A 10,650-nucleotide genomic window follows, 5' to 3' on the forward strand; every position below is an offset into this window, starting at 1 on the left:
GGCCCCTGAGCCCCTCCTCGGGCTCCCAGTGCCATCACCCCTATGTCTCCCTCTTGCCTCGTCTTCTTTCTTTTGCTTCTCACTCCGTAACCCTAACCCTGTGTTCTTTCAGGGGAAGGTGGAGGTGGAGGCTGGGAAGGAGAACATGAAGTTTGAGACGGGTGCCTTCTCCTTCTACGGGACCATGGCCCTGTCCGCATCACCCCCTGGTGAGTTGCTGGGCTGCACCTGCTCTGCCCTCCAGTGGGCCTGGAGTGGGAGCGGCAGTGACTGGCCCCCACCTCCTTGGCGTCTAGATGGCTCATAACCTAGGTGGTTCGACGAGAGGGAGACCTGTAGGGGCTGGGGCCTAGAGGAGGTGGCGTGAGGGGGCCTAGAGCAGAGTGACTTGCTCCTTTGGACAGGATTCAGAGGACAGGGCGGGGATGGGAGAGTGGCATTCTGAACAAAGGCCTGGAGAGAGCTGAGAGTGTGTCCTGGGACGGTGGGTAGACCAGCCTGCTAGAAGGGAGGAATACTGGGGAGTAAGGACAAGTTGAGGAGTCCCAGAAAGCTGATGGTGTTTGGTTGTGATAGGAAGCAGGAAGCTGTAAATGGCCTTTGAGCAGGAGAAGTATGATAGTAGAATACGCCAGTGGACAGCGGGCTGCGGTGGCCCTCACTGGCCATCACGGCAGGCAGAGAGTTGAGAGAGCAGGCATGTGGAGGGAGGCTGCAAGGCCTTACTGTGAAGGCTGGGAGAGGGCAACCAAAGTACCCAAGGTTGGGAACCAGGCCAGGGCAGGCTGCAGACAGGTTTGGTTTCTCAAGGCTTAGCTGCTACCTCTTGGTTAAGCGTTGGTTGTGATGGAATAAAGGGACTTGGAGCGAAGAGGGTACTGGACAACCTCCAAGAAAGGTTATGACAAGACCAAGGAAGGGCCTCCCTGGCCACCCTGGTGCCCTCTGCTTCTCCAGTCCTGGGTGGCTCAAGCGCCCCTTGCCAAAGGGGCCAGCGCAGTTCCTCACTCATCGTCGGACCCTTCCAAGCCTTGAGAGAGGCCCAGGTGGCTGTGGGCTGGAGAGTAGAATTCCACTTTTGTGCTGGGGGACAGGTTACAAGGTGAGGTGGTGAGGCAGCTCTGGGGAGCCTTGGCTATGCCTGTTGTCCTTGGACAAAAAGGACCTCGTGGGGGGGCCCGGGCATCCATGCTGCTTGACCCAGTTCTGCCCCTGCCAGCATGAGCTGGCCTGCAAGGGAGGGGAGGGGAAGAGGAGGGACAAGGCTCCAGAGCTAGGTTTTGGACAGGTGGCAGCCCTGGGGAGGACTTCTCTGCCCTTCCTGAGAGCACCTCTTGCCATCCAGTTTGGGGGAATCTTGTTCAGAAGGACACACAGTCATGGGACATTTCCTCTAGGCACTCCCTGCCCCAATGCCTCAGGAGCCCGGGTAATGATTCTGGGTTCTGTCCCTTGACCTGGAGGCCCTCAGTTCCCATTTCGAGTGGCCAGAAGGGAAGGGAGATCGCTTCTGGGGGCTCTGGGTTCACTGTGGGAACTCTGGGCCCCTTCACCGCATCTGCCCTTCTCTGAGCAGGGCTCATGGGTCTCCCCTGAGCACCCTCCCTGTCAAAGCCATGCCTCCTTTTCCATTGTGCCCCATTGCTGCTCGAGGGAGCCTGGACAGCAGGTCTGTTTCTTCAGCCCATTCCTGTGGCTCCATGTCCTGCCCCCTGACGTGGACCCCACCTGCTACTGACCTTTTCCTCTTTTGCTCCAGTTCCTCCAACCCAGGTTGGGTGTCCACCTGGCAAGCAGAACTCCCTGCTCTCCTGGCACTCAGGTAACATGGCATGGCTGGAGAACTTTATACTGCCACCTGTCGCCTGAGCCTATACGCCACAGCTGCATTAACCTGTCCCAGCAGGCACTGGGGCTCCCCACCTGTTCACACTTGAGGGCCAGCTTCGCCTGGGGGTGATACCAGGTAGCTTTGCCCTTATCCTAGAAGGGCTTCCCTGAGGGTTCTTCATTCTTTGAGAAGGGGCGTGTGTGTGCATGTGCAGATACACACATACACACTCTCAGATGATAGGCTGGGATGGGGGGTTGCTGCCAGCCAGGCCAAATGAGCCCAGCTGTTCAGCCCCTCTGATCAAAGCCACTTACATATTTGTCATCTTATCAGCTTTCTCTAAAAAACTCTACCTTTCTTCACAGGCTTTGCCTTTTATTATGTGACTACTGGTGTCTTCCTACCAAGGAGAGGCAGCGGCTGGGCAGCTGGCAGCGCAGACACAGCCAGGCAGTCCTGTGTGAACACTGTCTCCACAGCTGCCAGCTAAATGATCCCGAGGAGTGACATACCCTCCCTAAGCCTTGCCTTCCTCCTGGGCACACTTCTTAGAATTGTCAGGAGCAGTGAGCGAACTGATATACTTGTTTAGTTAGACCTCAATTATTGTTCTTTCTCTGTTACAACTAAAACGTGACATTCTAAATATTTAGAAGGCCAAATGCCATATGCTGTTCTGGCCTTTGGTATGTTATACTCCTGAGTCCCCATCCCAGGACTGGTGGGGACTGTTCTGGCCAGACTCATTTCTGCTCACTGGCAGGAGCCCTGTCCCCTGTGTTCCAAGGCAGCAGATGGTGGCGGGAGGCACTGGCCTAGTCACCAGAGTCCTGGCCTGGCCCGGTGAGCCTGAGGAGGTTGAGAGCATAAGTGACTTTGAGCTCTAGTCTCAGTGCATAACTTAGAGAAGCTGCTGAGCTTCCACAGGCCTAAGAACCTAGCACTGCAGTCAGCTGTTTCCCCCCTTTGTATTCCTGCATCTAGTTTTTTCTAAACTGCACCCAAGCACTCTTTATTATTGATCTTCTTCTAAAAAAAAAGTTAAAGGTGACTAAGAAGTCACTGGTCCCTTTCAGACACAGCCAACTTTTGGCTGTGATGGAAGCGGAGGCCGGTAATAATGGCTTTTGAGCAGGGGGTGTCTGATGAGAACAGATGGACCAGCCTCCCCCTTCCCCTTCTGCACTTTCTTGTTTCACATATGGCCAGGAGTTTGTGCATAAATGGTTTGAATCCTGATGTTTCATGTAACATGGGACCAGAGATGCTTTTCCGTAAGCTTTCTAGTTAGAGCCACACAGAGTCCACCAGGCAGATGTGCTCTCATTTGTTATTCCACTCATGCATATTCATGGGGTCTATATGCTAAATGATGCCATGATGCAAGCCTCTTTATGAAAAATGTTTTCTGTTTGAGTTTATGTCCTTAGAATATTCTTTTAGAAGTGGAATTACCAAATTAAAAATCCCTTTTTTGTTACATAGATTGTTTTGTTTTAATCATAAAAGTAACATAGCTTATTGGGAAAATAAGAAAATTAAGAAGCATTATAATTTCATTATTCAGAAACAAATGCTTCATATTTTGTTATATTTTTCTTTAGGGCCTCAATTTTTTTTTTTTTAATCCTCACCTGAGGATATTTTTTCCATTGCTTTTCAGAGAGTGGAGGGAGAGGGAGGGAGAGATAGAACTCGATTTGAGAGAGATGCATAGATTGATTTCCTCCTACATATGCCCCGACCAGGGCCAGGGATGGGGCCTGCAACCGAGGTATGTGCCCTTGGCCAGAGTCAAACCTGGGACCCTTCAGTCCACAGGCTGACGCTCTAACCACGGAGCAAAACCAGCTAGGGCAGGGGCTCTGTTTTCAATGGGCCATGTCACCAATCTGTGTTGGTTTTAAATTAATTTCCTGTTCTGGCATGTTAATAAGCATTAATTAGCCCTAGCCGGTTTGGCTCAGTGGTGAGAGCATCGGTCTGTGGATTGAAGGGTTCCAGGTTCGATTTCGGCCAAGGGCATGTACCTCAGTTGCAGCTTGAACCTTGGCTCTGGTCATGGTGCTTTGGGAGGCAACCAATCAATGTGTCTCTCTCACATCAGTCTTTCTTTCTCTTTTTCTCTCTCTCTCCTCTTCCACTCTCTCTGAAAAGCAGTGGAAAAAATATCCTTGGGTGAGGATTGAAAAAAAAAAAAAGCATTAATTAAAAGCATCCTATGATCCAAATAATTAATGTGAAGGTTCGTTGTTTTTTTTAAATTTTAGAAGAGTTTATTTGAATTACGCTGATGACAGTTGCTAGGAAGCAAAGTCTCAGGTCCTCCCTTAATGTGAAAGGTGGATATCCCCAGCATTTGTTTCCTTCTAGAACTTAATCTGAGGTGTTACTTAGTTTAGAATGAGTGATACATGCACATGATCCTCTAATGATTGTACACTACCCAATCCTAGAATAGTTAGACTATATTTTCCCTGTTTTCTAACAGAAGCTCAAAGATGGCGTATTCCTGATTCAGTCTCACTTGGTAAAGCTCCATTGGTCATTCGGTCGCCTGATGTTTGCTTTCTTTACTGGGCTATTTGTTAGAGCGGCTAACTTAGTAGTTAGTAACTTAGTACTTAATTAAGCATATCAGCTTAGTCTACTTCCTGTTTGTTTGAAATAAGCCAGCATGCCGTCACAATTAACTTCTTTGTGGGTTTCATTGTTTTCTAAGTGTTTTTAAAAATAAGAGCTAATGATACGCAATATGTGTGCAGTTTCTTTTTCAAAATAAGGACTGTGTTCCTTCCTCTTTCGAGGTTGAGTCATCCTGCTTTCCTGGGTGCAGTCAATGGAATGAGGCCTCTGCTGCCCCTGGTGGCGGAAAGAGGCACCATGCCAACACCGCCCATGCTTTGCCCCCTGGGAGGGGCACTGGGCCTAGCTGGGAATGGGAAACCTGGAGTTCTGGGGCCTCTGGTTCCTGCCCCCTGCCCCCTGCCCCCTGTCAGGCTGGCTGGGGCTGAGCAGACACCAGTGAGGAGCACTGTCCACACAGAACAGGTCACGTGCAGAGCAAATGTTTGACCTCTTTAGAGCATTTTTAGTTATGAGCAAGGTTTCATGTTGAGAGGGTGTGTGTGTGTGTGTGTGAGATGAGAGTGCAAATTGTGTAATTTTCTTTTAATATAATTTAAAGGTATGTGGTTTGTGTCCATTGACATGAGCTGTTACTGAGACGAAGAGAGCAGCTGCCACCCGAGGGTAACCATCGTGCTGCCCTTCACTGATCAGTTGTTTGGGTTTTGTGGCCATAAACTTTCTGAGCCTTTGGTTTTTGACTTCTGTTTTGTTTTGGTAGACTTTTTAATAGTCATTGCACAACACTGCTAAACAAACTAACTCGTTGCTTTGATGAGGTCAGAGCTTCCGCGGTGAGAGCTTCTGATTGTCCTTAAGAAGTGTTCCCATTCCCGGAGGGGGCAGCACCGCTGGGCATCCATGGGACAAGGCTACACAGGAGGCTTTGAGGGCACCACAGTCCAGGGTGGCTCGGGGCCTGACAGCCTCTCTCTCCCCACAGACCGCTCCCCATCGCACCCCGGCACCCTGAGCCGCTCGGCTTCCCTCAGTTACCCGGACCACACAGACCTCTCGTGCCCAACCACCTTGGCAGGCAGTAGCAACCAGCTTGGCAGCTGTGTCCTAGGCCAGTACATCTCTGACTTCAGTGTCCGGGCGCTCATGGACCTGCAGTACATTAAGGTGAGTGCTTCCCGTGGCCTCGGTCTGGACATTTGGGTCACTGTCTCAGAAATCAGCTACTCTTTCTTTCCTCCACCACCTGGAACACAGGGCCCAGACCCGACACCAGTTTCCTCCTTACTCTTGCTACTTACTGTCTTGATAGTTTCTGGAGACTCCCCCTGCTCACATCCTCGCTTCTGGACTTGCAGCCTCTGTCCTGCTGGCCCTGATTCCCCAGGTCACTGGTGGGATTCGCCTCCCAGCCCCTGCTCTTAGTGACCCTCATTCTTTCCTCTTGCAGATCACCCGGCAACAGTACCAGAATGGGCTACTGGCCTCGCGGATGGAGACCTGCCCTCAGTTTCCCCTGGATGGGTGCACCATCTGTACGGAGAACTTGGTAGAGAAGCCTGAGCTGCCTGTGGTGGACGAGACCACAACTCTCCTCAACGAGCGCAATGCCACGCTGCACAAAGCTTCGCCTGAGAGCGCCATCTGACAGGAGGGCCCGGGGCCCCCCGCCAGCTCCGCGGGGGCCGCCCCAGTGGGCCCACCTGAAGAGAAGGAGCCTGTCAGGCCAGACAGGGTGCAGATAACCTGTCTTACTGCGCAGCCAGGTGGCCCCCAGCCTGTGGGGAAGCTGGCCTCTGACAGGGACCTGTGAGCATCTTGGAAGTAGCGGCTGCCCAGCCCTGGACTGTGGGGTGGTGAACAACCACCACAAGCAAGGTGGTTCTTTTACTAGAAACTTTCTAAACTAGGCTTATTGCTCCTCTTTTGAAATATCATTTGGGGAAGGGAATGGGGTAGGGAAGACAGGGTTAAGGAACTTTATTTAAAAAAAATTTTTTTTCCACAAAAACTTTGAAAGGGGTAGGGTTTCTCACCCCGGGAAGCAATAGCCATAATCTCCCAGCCACGACCTTCTGGCTATGTCCCTGACTCAGGAAGCCACTCTTCCTGCTCCATGTCCTCCAGAGACAGGTCCCAGCAGCTACTGGAGGAAGGTCTTCTCTTGGGAGGAAGACAGTGCTTCCCAGGAAGCAAAGAACCAAATAGCATTGAGAACAACTGCCCGGACACGTGCACCGAGGTTTGTCTGACATCGCCGAGGCCAAGAGATTCTGGGGAACTGTGATCAGGGACATGATGCTCCCAGTTACAGAGGAGTAGCCCTGCTCCTGTCACTCACCGGATCCAGGAATTTCTGAGAACGCAGCTGATGGACTTTCCTGGTAAGTTGAGGCCTCTGAAGACTTACCCCTGTCTCCGTTGGTTTGCCTCATATCTGCCCCTTTGGACAACTGTTCCCTTGTAATGGGGCTGACTTAATGTGTTAGACAGAGGGTCTCCCACCTTTCAGATTGCTCCCCCTGCTTCCCAGGCTGCCCTCACTTTTACCAAAGGCTTTCCCCTGGTTTGGGACAGCATCTACATTGGAGGTGACTTGTCTGCTATACTCCTTTTGGTTCCAGAAGGGAATCTGGTCATGGCTATCAGCATTGTTAGCAAGTAATACCGGCCCCTTCCCACCCCACAGCGAAAGTCCAGTCTGACCCTTGAACTCTGCTTTCCAGACTCCCTACTTCTAATCCAAACCCCAAGGCCTCCTGGGGATTGAGAACAGAGGACATGTAGAGAGCCAGCCTAAGCAGGTTCTTCACGCCCTTTCTCCATGGCTGAGGCTTACCTGCCCTGTTTATACACTTTCAGAACCCAGGAAAGGTTTCCACCTCAAAGGCACACAACTGGTGGTCACGTTTCCCCATATCTGTAATCCTAGTGTGAGATGTCTGAAATGTGTGAGATGTCCTGTGCTGAAGCTGGTGGTACAGAGCTCTACGCCCACAGGAAATCCTGCCCCAGCACCTTTTCCCTGGGAATGAACCAGGCCCTGCTGCACAGCTCCAGGCTTCCCACTGCTGGGAGGCTGCGGGACCAAGGTCCACGTTGGCCCTTTTGTCAGGAGGAACAGTTGCTGGGGCCCAAGATCAGGCGAGGGAGACTCTGCAGGCCTTCCACCTGAGTATTGCCTATTTGCTCCTTTCTTCAAGTGCTTTGTTCTGCAGGTGCCTGGAGAACCCTAAGTCTTGGGACCTGGAAATGTCTTGTACCAAGTATGTACCTGCTCCTAGCCAGTCACCGAATTTATTCCTACAATTTTAGAGAGAAGGTGGTGACACCCATGGGTTCTTAGCCAGAAAGAAAAAAACACTGGACCTTTGTTCCCTGGGGGGAAACCCATTAGTTTTCTGCAGGAGCAGCTTGCTTTCTGAGTTCACATGGAAGCTTGCAAAGCTGTGGTCTTGAGACCCGAATGCCAGGCAGGGCTAAGAACATAAGCCTGAACCAAGTGAGTGTGTGTGAAGTAAAAGCGGGTGCACACACTTCCACGCTACCTCTTTGCACACACGGTTACTATCCACAGATGGCCCCTCCCCCCGCCCCTCTCTTCCCTTCCCCATTTATAATCACTTCTTGCAAAGGGTCATAATTATTTCCAAATATTACTGGTCCGATGACTTCCTCCTCCCAGTGCAATTTTTCACTTCCTATTCCAACTTCTGGTTCCTGGACTGAGCTCTACCCTGGAACTGGCCCATCCCTGCATGTCTTCCTGTGTAAGGGAGACCTTTGCAAATGGCCTCCAAATGGGTAGGCAAGTCACAGCCACCATAGCAAGCAACTCATATTTATTTTGCATAAGATTTTAATTTGTATATATTTGTGATTTATTTTGGCATTGTTATGAGTTTGACTCTCGGGGAGTTTTGTTGTTGACTCTTGTGTCTTTTGTCACAAAACAATGATAATATTTGCTAAACAATATATGGAATTTATTTTTGATTGGTAATAAAAAATGAAATAGGAAATCTTGGTGAGTCTACAATTTGTGTATTTAAGTTCAGTCAATATTCAGTACCTGTGATAGAAATAGAAGTGATTGTGATTGGCTGTCACTTGTGTCAGGGCAAGGGGCAAGTATTTTGGGATTGTTTAGCAGTAAAAAGGAAGCAGAAATGTAATTTACAAAATATATATAATCAAGGCTGTCTTCAAAGGAGCTGCTAGACATACATGGCAAATGTGCTCAGTTGCCACAATTAAGAATCCCATAAAATGGACACCACAGGGTCTTCTGCCTGCAGGCATTGGAGGGGGCAGTTGGAATGGGGCAAATTGCCTCTTCTGTCTCCCCTGGGGGCTGAAGGAAAAAGGAGCTTGACCCAAAAATAGGATCACATTGTTTTATAATGTGCAGTTGTTGCCTGATTTCAAAGTGGGAGTGCTCATCCCCTGAGGAACCCACCTGAGAGGGACATCACTACATCCACTGCCCATAGGTGCCTTGGCCCTAGCATGGGATTGTGCTGAAGCTAGGGGCTCAAGACAGCCAGGTTTAACAGAGCTGCCAAGTTGGGGAGGGGGAATGTTTAACGTAAGGGAGGCACTTGGATAGGCAGAAAGGACATTCCAGATAAAAGAAATAACAAATGCAAAAAGTTGTATATAGGTGGGAAGAGCAATTGTATCCATCTGTCCCACATGTTAAACCCCCTGCTGCATGCCCAGTGCCACCAACCCCTGAGTTTAGTGAGGAAGACCTTCTCAGGGAGATGGTCACACAGGACCCTTGGACTTGCTGTTTCCTCGCCTGGAACACTCTGCTCCCAGGGGTTCGCCTCCTTGCTTGGTCTAGACCTGTTCAAATGTCACCTCCTTGGAGAAGCCTTCCTGGATCACCCCACATAAACACAGCATGGTCCCAACCCCTGTCTCCTCTTGTCTCAATTTTCTCCATAGCACTTACTGTCAGATGTTAAAATACAATTTGTGCATTTCCTGTTATCCCCATACTAGAACCTAAGCTCCAGGAGAGCAAGGACTTTCTTAAGAATTTCCACATAGTCCCAGCACGAGAACAGGACCTGGTACATTACAGGCACTCAATACAGGAAATACTTGTTGAATGAATGAACCTACCACTATAGGCAAGTACTGGATACTCTTGAGGAGGAGCACCTCGCTCTCATAATCTTGACCCAACCTAGTCTAGATTGTGGAGGAAGACCGGCTGGAGGAATTTGCAGACTAGAAGTAGGAATTAGCCAGTGAAGTCACAGTAGCTATGGGCTTAAAACTCAAATATTTTGAAAAAACATGGAAATGTTTTGAACCAAATGACCAGTAAGGAAAATGGCCCAGGGAGGGTGAACAAGGGACCTGAAGTACAGTTGAGGCCTCTTCTGTTAACAGGAAAGCACTTTGCCCTGTGCTAGATTCTTTCTTTAAAAATAATAACTACAAATATAAGCTGTTTGGTATATATTTTTAATCCTCACCTGAGGATATGTTTTTTTAAAGAGAGAGAGAGAGAAACATCTATTAGTTGCCTCCCACATGTGAGGTTGGGGATTGAACCCACAACCTGGGTATGCACCCTGACCGGGAATCCATCCCACAACATTTTGCTGCACAGGATGACGTTCCAACCAACTGAGCCACCCGGCCAGGGCTGTGCTGTATTCTTTGTCTTTGGAATAACCATTTGTGCTTTTCAAGTGTGATGCAAATCGCTCCAAGTGTCTGTCCAAACGTTTTCCCAATAAAATGAGTGATTGATAGGTCCTTTCCCCAGGAAGCCAGCCTGAGGCCAAGGAAGAAGTAGAAGTGGAGTGACAGGTCCAGGCATTCCTGACAGAGCTGGGGTGGTGACCTGGGACGATGACACAATATTAGGTAGGTCGCGTTGGAACCCAATATCCACCGAGTCATGCGTCACTTTTCTCGCGGAAGACAACTTGAAGTAGCGGCGACGGTGCCAGGGAGTTGTGATCTCGTGCGTTTCTAGAGCTGTGTCTCCGTCCCCGGACTACAGCGAGGTCAGAAACCATCAACAGGCATCTTCCTGACCCATAGCTTCCCCGAGCCCAGGCTCCGGTTTCCCTTCATCCTTCTTGCCTCTAGTCGGGAGTTCCCAGGGCCTTTCCTCAGAAAGCAAAACGTCTCCATACACCGAGACCCCCGCGTGCAGCCGCCCGCCCGGCGACCCAACCCGGGACTTCTAGGAGCGCGAGCGA

General features: G+C 50.1%; 1 protein-coding gene across 2 annotated transcripts in view; it reads left to right on the forward strand.

Annotated features, from left to right (window-relative positions):
* The window catches only part of CNNM4 (cyclin and CBS domain divalent metal cation transport mediator 4), a 34,818-nt gene extending 27,434 nt beyond the window's left edge, over positions 1-7,384 (forward strand). The window contains exons 5-8 of one of the 2 annotated variants that reach the window (XM_016219245.2): positions 113-209; positions 1,760-1,822; positions 5,406-5,587; positions 5,871-7,384. In XM_016219245.2, coding sequence (XP_016074731.2) covers positions 113-209; positions 1,760-1,822; positions 5,406-5,587; positions 5,871-6,068 — 540 coding nt within the window. In that variant the 3' untranslated portion in view covers positions 6,069-7,384. The remainder of the gene's footprint in view (positions 1-112; positions 210-1,759; positions 1,823-5,405; positions 5,588-5,870) is intronic. The other variant, XM_087823703.1, reaches the window with a different exon arrangement.
* Positions 7,385-10,650: the final 3,266 nt, after the last annotated feature.

Source organism: Miniopterus natalensis, chromosome 13, assembly GCF_054644295.1.
Source record: "Miniopterus natalensis isolate mMinNat1 chromosome 13, mMinNat1.hap1, whole genome shotgun sequence".
In the NCBI taxonomy this organism is placed as follows: domain Eukaryota; kingdom Metazoa; phylum Chordata; class Mammalia; order Chiroptera; family Miniopteridae; genus Miniopterus; species Miniopterus natalensis.